This window comes from Moschus berezovskii, chromosome 2 (assembly GCF_049115385.1).
Source record: "Moschus berezovskii isolate FMDL1 chromosome 2, NW_MosBer_1.0, whole genome shotgun sequence".
In the NCBI taxonomy this organism is placed as follows: Eukaryota; Metazoa; Chordata; class Mammalia; order Artiodactyla; family Moschidae; genus Moschus; species Moschus berezovskii.
The window spans coordinates 101603770-101619950 of record NC_142461.1 but is presented as its reverse complement, the minus strand read 5'-3'; the positions used below and the strand labels follow the sequence as shown (position 1 = coordinate 101619950).

The following is a 16181-nucleotide window of genomic DNA, read 5'->3' as shown; positions in this document are numbered from 1 at the left end:
CCCCTACTTTCTTCAATTTAAGTCTGAATTTGACAATAAGGAGTTCATGGTCTGAGCCACAGTCAGTTCCCAGTCTTGTTTTTGCTGACTTTATAGAGCCTCTCCATCTTTGGCTGCAAAGAATGTATTCAGTCTGATTTCGGTATTGACCATCTGGTGATGTCGATGTTGTAGTCATCTCTTGTATTGTTGGAAAAGGGTGTTTGCTGTGACCAGTGTGTTTTCTTGGCAAAACTCCATTAGCCTTTGCCTTGCTTCATTTTGTACTCCAAGGCCAACCTTGCTTGTTCCTCCAGCTATCTCATGATTTCCTACTTTTGCATTCCAGTCCCCTATGATGAAAAGGACCTTTTTTGGTGTTAGTTCTAGAAGGTCTTGTAGGTAATCATAGAACCGTTCAGCCTCTTCAGCATTAGTGGTTGCTTATAGACTTGGATTACTGTGATATTAAATGGTTTGCCTTAGAAATGAACAGATCACTCTGTCAGTTTTTAGATTGCACCCAAGTACTGCATTTCAGACTTTTTAGTTGGTATGAGGGCTACTACATTTCTTCTAAGGGATTTTTGCTCCAGTAGTAGATATAATGATCATCTCAATTAAATTTGCCCATTTCAGTCCGTTTTAGTTCGTGGAATCCTAAAATGTCGATGTTCACTCTTGCCATCTCCTGTTTGACCACTTCCAATTTACCTTGATTCATGGATCTAATAGTCCAGTTTCCTATGCAGTATTGTTCTTTGCTATTTTATAGCTTATCCTATTTCCTGATGGCTAGAGATCCTTCAAATCTTATCAGCACTTTAAATTCAGCTTTGTGATCCTAAACTCTTAAGATGGCTACAACCTAAATATACATAGTTTTTAACTTCTCATCAAAGAAGCATCATAGTTCCAATGTCCCAGCAACGTTAATACCAATGAATTTTCATCAAGATATTTACCTGAGGGTAGTTTCAGAATGCCATCTAACTTATTCCTTATTGCCAGCAAAGTTAATCAAAGTAGAGCTTAGGTCTACTCACGTAGTCGGTTACATAATGCCTATTTTAAAGTTACTATTAGTTCTAGAATAAAATAGTAGCATGTGCTTCTGGATCATTTATTCTACCTAGTAAGCCAATATCATCAGATAGTTTTCAAGGAAATATTCTGGAATCTTGCAAAAGTATTATTATGAAACAGAAGGAACAAAGGCATTGGAATATAAAATACAGAACTCTGTAATTTTCTTTTGATTTAAGGCAAAATATTTACTTTCTACGAACTTCAGTTTTCTTTTAGTCAAATTTTATTTATTAGAAATTTTTTTTTTTGCCACACCATATGGCATGCAAGATCTTAGTTCCCCAAAAGAAGAAAAGTTCAACTCTTTTTATGATAAAAAAAGATATTTTACGTAAAGAGCTCAGTTCAGGTATTGGATACCCAATATTATAATGTAAACCTATATTAAAGAAATTTATAAAAAATGTTTATCTCTGCTAATGCTATTGACACCACTACCAAATATATATATACACACACACATATATATAAATAACATTTATGTCATATGTGTGCATGATATATATATATTAACTTCAGGATAAAGCTTTAGACTGAGTGTACTATTAAAAAAAAAAGATGAAGATTCCATATCTATCTATGTTCATAAGAGAACAGTGAATGAGTTTTGCTGACTTGAGAACATACCACATTATAGGATTGACAAAAGCGGAAAAATTAAAGAGCATGCTTTATTTAGGTCTCAAGTTCCAATCTAAATAAATACTTCAGATGTGGATCAAGTACAGCTTTATCTTGGAAATGAAACAAAAGATACATTAGGGCTTTTATTTTTTGCAAGCTACGTTTAGTATTCAAAACTACTGAGCGACTAAACTGAAACTGAATTGAATATGTATACCTATGGCTGATTCATGTTGAAGTTTGACAGAAAACAGCAAAATTCTGTAAAGCAATTATCCTTCAATAAAAAATAAATAAATTAAAAAAGAAAAAAAAAAACTAAGATAGGGTCACCAATAGCAAAATCATAGAATGTGAACAGTCTGCTAAAATCAGAACAGTAATTCCAGAAATCTCATTACCCTGCAATAGACTCCTGTAGGGGATTGGTAACATCAGTGTGCAAAAAAAAAAATGTTTAAAAACACATTGACATCTAGCTTGAAAAGATACAAGTAGCACCTGGAAATTGAAACAGGTAATATAATTTTTCATCAGTATAAGATGTGTTGGCTGTGGAAATAGTACAAAAAATGCAATTTGCTAGTAGGAAAATTTGGATGTTTGGGGAAAACTGTGTATTATTATCATCAGTGCCAATTTGGGACTTTCAAAGGGGTTTATGAACATGAAATTTTTAACATTGTGCTTATAGCATATGAGATAATGTTTAAATCAAAAGTAAAGTTTTATCAAACTTTCAGTTCAGTTCAGTTCAGTCACTGAGTCGTGTCCGACTCTTAGCGACCCCATGAACCACAGCACGCCAGGCCTCCCTGTCCATCACCAACTCCCGGAGTTCACTCAAACTCATGTCCATCGAGTCGGTGATGCCATTAAGCCATCTCATTCTCTGTCGTCCCCGTCTCCTCCTACCCCCAATCCTTCCCAGCATCAGACTCTTCCTGTGAGTCAACTCGTCACATGAGGTGGCCAAAGTATTGGAGTTTCAGCTTTAGCATAAGTCCTTCCAATGAACACCCAGGATTGATCTCCTTTAGAATGGACTGGTTGGATCTCCTTGCAGTCCAAGGGACTCTCAAGAGTCTTCTCCAACACCACAGTTCAAAAGCATCGATTCTTCGGCAATCAGCTTTCTTCACAGTCCAAATCTCACATCCATACATGACCACGGGAAAAACCATAGCCTTGACTAGACGGACCTTGGTTGGCAAAGTAATGTCTCTGCTTTTTAATATGCTATCTAGGTTGTCATAACTTTCCTTCCAAGGAGTAAGCATCTTTTAATTTCATGGCTGCAATCAGCATCTGCAGTGATTTTGGAGCCCCAAAAAATAAAGTCTGACACGGTTTCCACTGTTTCCCCATCTATTTCCCATGAAGTGATGGGACCAGATGCCATGATCTTTGTTTTCTGAATGTTGAGCTTCAAGCCAACCTTTTCACTCTCCTCTTTCACTTTCATCAAGAGGCTTTTGAGTTCCTCTTCACTTTCTGCCATAAGGGTGGTGTCATCTGCATATCTGAGGTTATTGATATTTCTCCCGGCAATCTTGAATCCAGCTTGTGCTTCTTCCAGCCCAGCGTTCCTCATGATGTACTCTGCATATAAGTTAAATAAGCAGGGTGACAATATACAACCTTGACGTACTCCTTTTCCTATTTGGAACCAGTCTGTTGTTCCATGTCCCGTTCTAACTGTTGCTCCTGACCTGCATACAGGTTTCTCAAGAGGCAGGTCAGGTGGTCTGGTATTCCCATCTCTTTCAGAATTTTCCACAGTTTATTGATAGTCCTAAATTCTAAAACAATAACTAATATATTAAATTAAGACAATGTGAACAATTTTGACATGTGAATAATTTCTACATTGTTGCATTGTAATTAATCCTTTTAAAATTATATTATAGATTATTTATGAATCTGTCTTCTTGTAGTAGTTAAAAGCAGTATATCAATAGTATTATGTTATTCACCCCCTGAAGTAAGAAATTATAGTATGGAAATTGTTAATAATAATCTATTATAGTTGTGTGGCAGTTTTTTAAACAGCTTTAATTTATTCATGTCATAGTGAGAAAGGACTAGTACCTCTCCTTGGTTTATGCAAGAGTAGTTATTCTTTGCTCAAGATTATTCAGTGAATGACGGTAACTCCAGATTAGCCTTATGTTTTCTCACTCCTGTTTCTCACTACTGTTTCTCTGTTATTCTGTCCTATATTTATTTCAAAATAGTTATAATTGTAAATATTTATAAAAATCCACAGGCTAAATGAGTTTAATCATATTGGTTTACCTGGTTTCTGTTTCCTTATGTAACATTTGTATTTTACAAATGATTTTAAGAAATTTGATAAAATCACATTAATTTGACATGAACATACATATATGATATTAAACTAAACAGTAAATTTTATATCCACCATGGGAAACTTTAGTAATTCTGTACTAATATCTTAAATTATTTGATTCTACTTAAATACTTTCCACCTGGATATTTAGTTTATTATTTTAAATTGTTATAATTTTTGTTTTCAGGAAAAAATTAAGAGAATACAACAAATCAGAATGGAAAAAGAGCTTCGAGCACAGCAAATTCTAGAGGTAGAATTCTTAAATGTGATATGAGTAAAGTAAATATAGTCATATATTTTAAAGTCTGCAAAATTGAAAATCTTACCTGGGTAGTCTCTCATTCTTATAGTATGTCAGTATGTCTTCAAGCATAATGCATAGAGTAAGACCTTATTTAGCAAACTCATCTTATCCTAATAACCCAGGAAATAAGACAAAAGGAAAAATTTCTGAACAACCAGTATAGGTGTCATAAAGTTCATGGCTCAAAGTCATGTTCTGTACTTCTAGAAAAGTCATTAGGACTAATAGATATTTACTTTTAATTTAGAAATAAAGCATTGCAAAAGTGAAAGTAAATTTTAAATGTAGGAACAGTTTAACCAGCTGGTTTTTCTGGTTTCTTATATGCCTTGCTTCCCTGGAACCTGATGGAATAGGACTAGAGGACATATATTGGAATCATTTAGGTAATAGCCACAAGATAGCAGGGAAAAATACAGAAAAACTCCAACCAGCATATACAGCAATTCAAAAGCCTACCAAGATTGTCTGTAATCTCTTAGTTGACTAGCAAGCAGTTTTCAACACCTTATTATTAACTGAAAGGCATTACTCTATTGAACTGTACAGTATAATAACTGATGTTCAGAATAATTGCCCCAAGTCATCAAGAAAAAGCCAAATTTTATTTAGTATACTATGTCTAAATAGTGTATATCTCAAAATTATTTCCATCCAAAATTGTGAAAATAAATATTCAGTGTTTAACATTGGTGTAGCCTCCCAGCTGGGCTTCCCTTTTGGCTTATCCACATACAGTGCGGGAGACCTGGGTTGTATCCCTGGGTTGGGAAGATCCCCTGGAGGAGTGCATGGCAACCCATTCCAGTGTTCTTGCCTGGAGAATCCTCATGGACAGAGGAGCCTGGTGGGCTACAGTCTGTGGGGTCGCAAAGAGTCAGACACAACTGAGCGACTGAGCACAACACAACCTCCCAGCTATTCAGGAAACTATTGCTATAAGATGATTTATTCCCTGAGGGTGTCAAATAGCTGAAGCTTTCTTTTGTATGAGTTTTCCTTCTAGAAATATACACATATTTCCTAACCCATTTTAAATAAATTTTAAAAATCCAAATCAAAAGTACTAATATCTTAAAGTAAATTAATAATTATGAAACTACTAGATAGTTAATGACTTTAAGATTATGAAGCTCAGATTTGGCATCATGATCTTGATATTCAAAATGTACTTCAAGAAAGATTGTAAGTTTGCATTCTTTCTTGAAAACCTCAAATTAAATCACAATAAACAGCTAGAGAAAAATAGCTTATATTTACTGTTTAAAATCTACCCCATCTTCTTAATTTTTTACAGTGATCATGTTTTACTTTTAAAAATCAGAAAAAAGCAAGTATTATATAAAAAAACTTTTTCTGTGATTGTTTTAATATAAAATAAACAATTATTTCAGACTTTTAATAGAATTGAAAAAATCAAGAAAAGCTGACATATTCTTAGAAATTTTAAGAATTTTTTTACATCTTAATGCTAATCTTTACATGAGAAATGAAAATTAGTTTGTAAATATAATATTAACTGTGAGAAAATCTGTAATTGTCTACATATATGTCACGTGTTGTTTTCTCTCTTATTAGTCATGTAGCTCCATGTTCAAGTCATAGATTATTTTCAGGTTGCAGTGGTACCATTGTATGACTTTGAGAACTGTTTTCCATGCACAGGCAAAAAAGAAAAAGAAGGAAGAAGCAGCAAATGCCAAATTATTGGAGGCCGAGAAACGAATAAAGGTTAGTTTAGATGGGAATCAGTTTTTTAAGAATAAAATTTTTTAAGAATAAAAATTATATGGTATTAGACTAGTATCAGTTATCACCGACTCAATGGACATGAGTTTGGGTAAACTCTGGGAGTTGGTGACGAACAGGGAGGCCGGGTGTGCTGCAGTCCATGGGGTCGCAAAGAGTCGGACACGACTGAGCGACTGAACTGAACTGAACTGATACTAGTATCAATTTTATTAAAAATAGCCCTCCTCAAAATGACTCACTGAAAAAAATGTTGATCACAGAAAAAACGTGTATAATGTGTGTTTTTAGTGTATATATATATTGTATATCCATTTTTATACTTTATTACACAGGTACTGTGTGATACTTTGAGCTCTTTAAATAGCAGACATCAAATCAGAAATATAAATTATCATATAATACCTGAATATAGTTTTAATGGATAAGATCTCCACAGAGCTATTTATGTTCCAAATCCAGTTCTCTCCTTATATTATAAATTTTCTCTTTGTTAATGTCTAGCAACTGTTTGTAACTATTAAAAAGTGAAAAGCCTTCCAAAACCCAAACCTAGCTTTATCAGGCTATCATTTACCAATACTAAAATTAGCCATTGCTATTTACTGTAACTTCATATGTTGTTTGGAGAAGTTTTGGTTTTGATTTTCTGGCATGAAGCATGAGAGATTTGGACCCTCGTGCCCCTTCTAACCACTGCACCCTGCCCCTACACACATACATTCCATCTCTTATCTTCCACTTTTTCTGATACTTGTTTACTAAAATTGAGCAGCCAGGTGGGACTAACACTTCAAGAGATAGCCACTGTTATTACATCCTATTACATAATGGTGTGATCACTCACCTAGAGCCAAACATCCTGGAATGTGAGGTCAAGTGAGCCTTAGGAAGCATCACTACGAACAAAGCTAGTGGAGGTGATGGAATTCCAGTTGAGCTATTTCAAATCCTAAAAGTTGATGCCGTAAAAGTGCTGCACTCCATATGCCAGGAAATTTGGAAAATTCAGGTGTGGCCAAAGGACTGGAAAAGATCTGTTTTCATTCCAATCCCTAAGAAGGGCAATGCCAAAGAATGCCCAAACTACCGCACAATTCCACTCATTTCACACGCTAGTAATGCTCAAAATTCTCCAAGCCAGGCTTCAACAATATGTGAACTGTGAACTTCCAGATGTTCAAGCTGCTTTTAAAAAAGGCAGAGGAACCAGAGATCAAATTGCCAACACCTGCTGGATCATAGGAAAAGCAAGAGTTTCAGAAAAACATCTACTTCTGCTTTATTGACTATGCCAAAACCTTTGACTATGTGTATCACAACAAACTGTGGAAAATTCTTGAAGAGATGGGAATACCAGACCACCTGACCTGCCTCTTCAGAAATCTGTATGCAGGTCAGGAATGAACAGTTAGACCTGGACATGGAACAACAGACTGGTTCCAAATAGGAAAAGGAGTATGTCAAGGCTGTATATTGTCACCCTGCTTATTTAACTTATATGCAGAGTATATCATGAGGAACGCTGGGCTGGAAGAAGCACAAGCTGGAATCAAGTTTGCCGGGAGAAATATCAATAACCTCAGATATGCAGATGACACCACCCTTATGGCAGAAAGTGAAAAGAAACTTGAAAGCCTCCTGATGAAAGTGAAAGAGGAGAGTGAAAAAGTTGGCTTAAAATTCAGCATTCAGAAAACTAAGATCATGGCATCCAGTCCCATCACTTCATGGGAAATAGATGGGGAAACCATGGAAATAGTGTCAGACTTTATTTTCTTGGACTCCAGAATCACTGCAGATGGTGACTGCAGCCATGAAATTAAAAGACGCTTACTCATTGGAAGGAAAGTTATGACCAACCTAGATAGTATATTAAAAAGCAGAGACATTTGCCAACAAAGGTCCGTCTAGTCAAGGCTATGGTTTTTCCAGTGGTCATGTATTGATGTGAGAGCTGGACTATAAAGAAAGCTGAGCGCCGAAGGATTGATGCTTTTGAACTGTGGTGTTGGAGAAGTCTCTTGAGAGTCCCTTGGACTGCAAGGAGATCCAACCAGTCCATCCTAAAGGAGATCAGTCCTGGGTGTTCATTGGAAGGACTGATGTTGAAGCTGAAACTCCAATACTTTGGCCACTTGATGTGAAGAGCTGACTCATTTGAAAAGACCCTGATTCTGGGCAAGGTTGAAAGCAGGAGAAGAAGGGGACGATAGAGGATGAGTTGGTTGGATGGCATCACTGACTCAATGGACATGGGTTTGGGTAAATTCCGGGAGTTGGTGATGGACAGGGAGGCCTGGCGTGCTGCAGTTCATGGGGTCACAAAGAGTTGGACATGACTAAGTGGCTGAACTGAACTGAACTGATTACATCTTATAAAGCTAGGGACCATTTGTCACCGTTTACACATAGACTCTCTTACTTTGTTCTTTAGATGTCTACTTCTTTTCATGACTGCCCTTTATATTAATTTCATTCATATTTTAGCTTTGTGAAATACTCATGTGGTGAAATTAACAGAATTACGTGCATTAAGCCCCACTCTTTTGAAATAATGCCCTTAATTGTAGGTGGATGTAAAAATCTCAAATGGATCCCTTTGTCTCTTGTCAATCTCATTCCTTTACAGTGTGTAGAAATGACTTAGATCCTGTTAATCATAGAGTTTTTAGGAATTTATATTCGGAGTGGAGAGAGTTTTAATCAGCTAGACATGAGGGTTGCTTTTTATGTTTTTTTTTAGGTACCATTTGTATGTGATATACTCTGTCCATCTAGCTAGTCAGTTCTGTAAACATGCCATTGAAGTGTGCTGTTAAGTCAGATGCTTGCCCTTAGCATACAGGTTTTATATATTGGGTAGCCATATGAAGTTGCCACTTTATAAGTAAAAATAAATACTGGATATTTGGAATTTCATGTGGTTCAACCTAATAGAAGACTATAGAATCTCAGAAAAGGAACTTTTAATACTTATAGCATGTTCTAAATTTTTCCTAAAAATCATATATTAAAAGTTTCTTATTTTTAAGGAAAAAGAAATGAGAAGACAGCAAGCTGTTCTTCTAAAGCATCAGGTCTGTATACACACAGTTATTACTAATTTTGAAATGTAAATCTTATAATTTTTCTTAAATCCTTTTTTTGAAAAATCTTCAAAATATTTTCTTAAAAATTTCCAATGTAATTCCTGCTTAAATTCTTTGCTTTGGTATTGGTGTCTTTTGGGGGGTTAAAAATTGGTTTCATGACTCTGTGATTTCTGTTTCATAATGTTGTGCCAACTCTTTCTACCAGGAGTTGGAGAGGCATAGACTAGATATGGTATGGGTATGTTTATTTTTGTACATCTAACACCGCATTGTGATTTGGTTGTGATATGGTTGTCATAGCAATGCATAAAGTGTAGCACTGGCTGCTGTCATATTACATACTGCTGCATGGCTTTACAGCACAGTGCATTGCATACATCTGCTTGTCTATCTATAAAAGAAATATGGTATATATCTAAGATTTATAATTGAATCATGCAAGCCTTAAATAGGCTGCTGTCTTAAAGTTTACATTACTGATGTCACAGTGAAAGTTGGATCACTATACAATTAGATACAATTATGACCCACATTCTCCCATCATTCTAGATGCAAAACTGCCATTGAATACAATGGGAATTTTGGGTTAGTTTGATGAGAGAATATGAAATATATTCTGGTTTTATGGACAAATTTTAGAAATTTTTAGAAATATCCCTTTGGGCAAACTACATATATTTAAACAAAAAGAACTGTTTCAACATTATACCTATGTGATTTTTTTTTTTTAAATAAAAGGAGACTATCAAAGTAAGCTAGCACTTACTTTATTTTCATAATGTGCCATTTAGATTTATCTTGTGAGCCCATGGTGCAGCTTTAGTGGCTTTCAGTACTGCATCAAGGGACAGACATCAGTAAACAGGAATATCTCATTTCATTGATGGTGTTATATGAACCATGACTAGTTTAAATTGGTGTTAAAGCTTTAAAAAAAAAACTTTCTAATTTGTCGGTGGATTATTGGATTTACAAAATGATAGTGTATTTGAAATAAAAGTAATTCTAAAACTGTGAAGTAAAAGTGATTTTAAAGCAATTTCTGCCTGATCTAAATAAAAATTTAAGAACACAACCTTTAGTTTAATTGGCTATAGTACATATTTGTGGTTTTTCTGATAGCAGATGTAAGGTAACTGACCTGTTCCAGCCAACCATTATGCTTTTTGTTCTGCCAGCTTTTGAAGGAGCATCACAACTGACCATAAGTAAATCTTGTATGCTTCTGTTTACACTGTCTCCATGTTCATTGCTTTACCTTTTTGCTTTTGATTGTTCTTGTATTTGCTTTCTAAACCTGAACTAAAACATGCACAGACTGGCCATTCTTGTCTTATATTTAGTATTTACTGTGACTTGTCTATAAATGCTAAACATGCTATACAGAGTTTTTTGTTTTGTTTTGTTTTTCCATTTGAAGATCAAACTGTTAACTATGATTGAGTTATATTTCTAATTTTATCTGGCTTAATAGGAACGAGAGAGAAGGCGACAACATATGATGCTTATGAAAGCTATGGAAGCTCGTAAAAAGGCAGAAGTAAGTGTATATTTCTTGAAAAATATTATCTTGCCATAAATTAATATTTTTCTTAAATGTTGACTCTTCTAAATACTTACTGATTTTCATAAGCAAACCAAAGGTTAGAGATAGTAACTGTTAGAACATAAAAGAAAGTAGGAAAGAGTCCAATGTATGAGTTAATTTTCTTGGCTGAGATTTTAATTACCTTTTTTTAAATACAATGAATGGCATTCATTTGGATCAAAGTAGCTATTTCTCAGAGAAGGAAATGGCTACCCACTCCAGTATTCTTGCCTGGAAGATCCCATGGACAGGGGAGCCTGGTGGGCTACTGTCCATGGGATCGCACAGAGCTGGACATGACTGAAGCAACTTAGCATGCATGCATTGGAGAAGGAAATGGCAACCTACTCCAGTATTCTTGCCTGGAGAATCCCAGGGACAGAGGAGCCTGGTGGGCTGCCATCTATGGGGTTGCACAGAGTTGGACATGACTGAAGCGACTTAGCAGCAGCAGCTATTTCTTACTGTGACCAGAGTTTCACAAAATTTATGTTACAGCATGCCTAGACAAGTTCTATATGTCCTCATTCAAACATCAGGCAGTCATGGACCTTTGCCCTCAGAATTATTCTTTAACATTCTATGTGTAAAATTAGGCCTGGGTACTATCCTTGAAATAAGACTTTTACCATATAATTCAGAACAATAAAATTATTGAAATGTCAAAATGAACTTATTAGGGATTTTAATAGATATCAGTTAAAGGTTAAAAAATGTTACAAAGGAATGCATTATAACAGTTAAATAGAGATATGGCTGTAATAACCAGGCTTCCCAGTTGAGTCAGCAGTAAAGAATCCACCTGAAGGAAAGGCAGGTTCGATCCCTGGGTCAGGAAGATCCCCTGGAGAAGGAAATGGCAACCCAGTCCAGTATTCTTACATGGAAAATCCCATTGCAGAGGAGCCTAGTGGGCTACAGTCCATGAGGTAGCAAAAGAGTTAGACACAACTTAGCAACTAAACGACAACGTTATAACCAGGGCTTTGAAGTAACAGAGGCTCAGATACACATGCTAACTCTAAACCAACTTGTTTTAGCTCTTCAAGTTCTTTCTTTTTTAAAATTTATATAATTATTCTTGTATCTCCTATGATTATAAGATTATCAACTGTGATAAGCATTTAATAAATAATAATTAATGAAAATCAGACAGTTTGGTCTAGAAGTTGAGAGCCCTATATTTCAGATTTTGGATCTCAGCTCTGGCCTGTACTATATATTTCTGATATAAAGACACAGTATATGTATTGTTTAGGAACTTGGACATTGTAACCAATGATCAGGATTTGAATTCTTGTTTCAATACATTCCAGCTATATGACCTTGGGCAAGTTATTTAACCTGTCTGTGATTCAATTTTCTTTTTGTCTATAAAATGGAGATGACACTACTTATTTCAGCAGGTTTGTAGTTATGATTAAATGGGTGTGTGTCTAGATGAGTGTAAGTGTAAAGTTCTTGCAACAGTGCCTGGTACCACATAGTGCCTACTTATTGTAATAAGTTACTTATTACTATATAGGTGTTTTTTTTCCTTACATGTTAATTATCCAGGACCACTGACACCCTCTACATGTAACATCATAACATGGATTTATAGCTATAATCTCTGAAAAATGACAGGCAGTGAAAGAGAGAGGTAATGGACTCCAGGAATGGGCATGGCTGTGAACTCTGTTGCCTTCTGAACACAATGGTGTGAAGAGTAGGGAAGGGGATTAATTAAAATCCTGAGAGCTCAACCTAATTTTCTCCTATATGAAGAGATGGGAACTGAGGGCGTAACTCGGGGAAAAGGCCTGGAAAATTCCTCAAGGGACAAGTTCTTCCCTGGCAAGTATTCTTTTTACCAGAAGGACTAAGAAAACTTAGGGCTTGTCATTCTGATTTTTCCTGTTGGAGAAGAAAGGTTAAAGAAAGGCAGAACATTATCTCCAGATATATGGGATTTAGTACAAGAGGACATCCAAGAGAATAGTAAAGATAAGATCATCCAAGTGGAAAAAAAAAATCATCCAAGGGAAACAATGCTCAGGTTAAGAGACACCCAGAAGACCCAAAAATCGTGACCTCTTCCGTTGGTTTCCCATATTTGCTTCTGTGCCTGGGAAGAGAGTAAAGAAAGCTGCTGAAGAGAGGTGAGTAAAATCTGCATTGAGTAGAAGGTAGCAGCCACGGGATCAATGAAGATAGTTAACGTGAAATCTTCTAAGAATCCCTCAAGAACCAACAGCACTTTTCATGGGAAAAGAATATTCCCTTGACTAGATAGAGTGAAATCAGGTACAGTGCTTCCAATAAAACTTGGAAAGGGATATGAAGAACCAGGTACCGCTCTCCCTCTTTTAGCTACCTTCATTCTCAGAAAAAATAAATATTCGTAGCATACAAAATGACTCACTCTTCAATTTAAAGTACTTATAAATATAAAAACAACTATCAGATAAAGTGAGAAGAAACTAAAGGAAGATTAAACCACCTGTATTGGAGCAATACAAGTTCTTGATAGGGCTGCCCATATCAAGCATGAGTAACTGGAAAAGAAATGTCAAGAAAACCATGCCAAAATATTAAACCAAAAACTATGTGTGTGTACACATGTACATATATACATAAACTAATAGCTTAAAGCATAATAACCTAAAGGATCTTGCTTTCTCTGCTTTCATTCTTGCTTTTCTGAGTTCTCGCTATGCATTCTCCACAGAGCAGCCTAAGTGATCCTTCCAGAATATAAAACAGATTATATCTTAACACGATCCAGTGGCTTCTTATTATAGTTGTAATAAAGTCCACCATACAATTTGTACCTGATATAGTATATTCAAGCCATTTTTGCCTTTTTATTATTCCTAAACAAAGGATCTTTCCTATTTGATGTTCTTCCACCAAATACTCAAGTGGTTCTTATTTATTCTTCAATCATAGATCAAATTTTAACTTATCAGAGAGGTCTTCCCAGAACACTTAATTTTGCCTTTTCTTACACCTAACCTCTAGAACTCCATCCCATTATTTTATTTGTTTTATACTTGTTTATAGTTTATCTTATCCCAGATTGTAAGATCTATGAGGACAGGAATCTTGTGTACCATTCTATCATAAGTGTTGTGATTAAAGCCAGCTATATAGTGGTGCTTAGAAAATTGTTGTTGAATAAATGAATGAGTTGAAATGAAAGTGATAGTTAAAAGACTAAGAAAACAAGTTGAGGATAAAACAAAATCATTAAAGACAGTGTATTACATGTTTCTGTCTATATAATTTTCTTTATGTAATAAAAATTATTTTATTCTTGGTGAATGTTTAAGACTGTACAATTAAGGAATTATTATTTAAAATAATATAATAACATATGTCATAAATAATCCTATATGAGAATGTTTGAGAGAATGCCACAGATAAAACTTCTTAAGATGTTATTATTCTCTGATAACTATGAACATGTGAACAGGATGAGGGAATTTTACCATTTTAGCAGTTATTGAGACTTTTGGCCACACCATGCAACATTCAGGATCCTTGTTCCCAGACTGGGAATTGAATCCTCACCCCCTGCATTGGGAGCACAGAGTTTGAACCATTGGACTACCATGGAAGTTCTCAGTTATTCAGATTTTAAACTGTATTCCTCTACTGAATTATACCTATAGATTTTTGTAATCAACTAAGTATTTTTAAAAATTTCTTAAAATACTATTATTTGGAGAAGGAGATGGCAGCCTACTCCAGTACTCTTGCCTGGAAAATTCCATGGACTGAGGAGCCTGGTGGGCTACAGTCCATGGGGTTGCAAAGAGTTGGACACGACTGAGTGACTTCACTTCACTTCACTTATTAAATGATAACTTGTTGTTGTTCCTTACTCTGTTTCTGGCAACCACCGTTGTACTTTCTATCTCGGTCTTTATGAAATAAATTCCTCTAGTTAAGTTAAAAAAAAAACACTATTATGTACACAGCACTAAATTAGATGCTGCAGGAAAAGCAAAAAATGTTAAGGATACTTTTTATCATATCAGAGAGATAAAACTTTACAGTATAAGTGGTGAGTAGGTGTATATTTGTACAGATAATCCAAACTTTCACCGTATCTTTTATATAAACTTACCCCTTGGTAAATATTAACAAATTACTACTAAATGTACTTATTCATCTCTTCATTATTACTTAATATTCCTAAGGTATGACTGGTGTCATGCCAATAATGGGCATATCTTGGCTTCATATTCTGCGTCTTATTACCTCCTAATAGCTCAGTTGCATTTTTTTCTTTTACTAACTGTTAAAAGAACAAATTTTACTGTAGGTTAAAGCCATATAATACGCAGGGCCAACTAAAAATTCTGAAATGACCTAGTGTAACCTTTAATTCTAAACTTTAATACTTTTAGAATTTAATTATGAAGTTGTAAAGAAAAAATAAGATGTTATCAGTTCAGTTCAGTTCAGTCGCTCAGTCGTGTCCGACTGTTTGCGACCCCAAGAATCACAGCACGCCAGGCCTCCCTGTCCATCACCAACTCCCGGAGTTCACTCAAACTCATGTCCATCGAGTTGGTGATGCCATCCAGCCATCTCATTCTCTGTTGTCCCCGTCTCCTCCCGCCCCCAATTACTCCCAGCATCAGACTCTTTTCCAGTGAGTCAACTCGTCACATGAGGTGGCCAAAGTATTGGAGTTTCAGCTTTAGCATCAGTCCTTCCAATGAACACCCAGGATTGATCTCCTTTAGAATAGACTGGTTGGATCTCCTTGCAGTCCAAGGGACTCTCAAGAGTCTTCTCCAGCACCACAGTTCAAAAGCATCACATCTTTGGCGCTCAGCTTTCTTCACAGTCCAGCTCTCACATCCATACATGACCACTGGAAAAATCACAGCCTTGGTTGTAAAGGAAAAATAAGATGTTATAGGTAATCTTTAAAAAATTGAGGTTAAAAAACTAATTGCTTTCACCTTGTTAATCAGAAATCTCCTATAAAATCTGAATTTATTCCAAGAAACTCCTCATAGTCATCAAAGTAAAAAGGTAACACAAGCACCATTTTCATGTTTCTTTTTGTGCACTACACTGATCTTACTTTTTGATTTACTCTTAATATATTTTTCACTAAAAATATTCCAAATTTATATTAGTCCCCTAACTAGAAATGTAATTTCTATACTTTTTCCTTTAACCTATAATTAATAAGAATATACAGACATATAAATTACCTTATTTGTTTTTCTTATATTAATTTTAATATATTATCATAGTTCATACATATTTTTATAACATAAGAATAATTTTTAGCCTTGTGAAGGTTTATATGCTAATGTAACTCAAGTCTTATAAAATATATGTGCTTTAATTATTACTAATCATTGGAAACTCAAGTTGGTTTCAGCAGTG

At 35.2% G+C, this 16181-nt stretch overlaps 1 protein-coding gene across 19 annotated transcripts in view; it reads left to right on the top strand.

Moving 5' to 3' along the window:
• The window catches only part of BAZ2B (bromodomain adjacent to zinc finger domain 2B), a 418491-nt gene that overhangs the window by 333228 nt on the left and 69082 nt on the right, over nucleotides 1-16181 (top strand). For 11 of the 19 annotated variants that reach the window (XM_055397431.2, XM_055397444.2, XM_055397442.2 and 8 more), the window contains 5 exons: nucleotides 4233-4298; nucleotides 6018-6083; nucleotides 9137-9181; nucleotides 9402-9434; nucleotides 10671-10736. In XM_055397431.2, coding sequence (XP_055253406.1) covers nucleotides 4233-4298; nucleotides 6018-6083; nucleotides 9137-9181; nucleotides 9402-9434; nucleotides 10671-10736 — 276 coding nt within the window. The remainder of the gene's footprint in view (nucleotides 1-4232; nucleotides 4299-6017; nucleotides 6084-9136; nucleotides 9182-9401; nucleotides 9435-10670; nucleotides 10737-16181) is intronic. The other 8 variants (XM_088829591.1, XM_088829619.1, XM_055397445.2 and 5 more) reach the window with 2 other exon arrangements.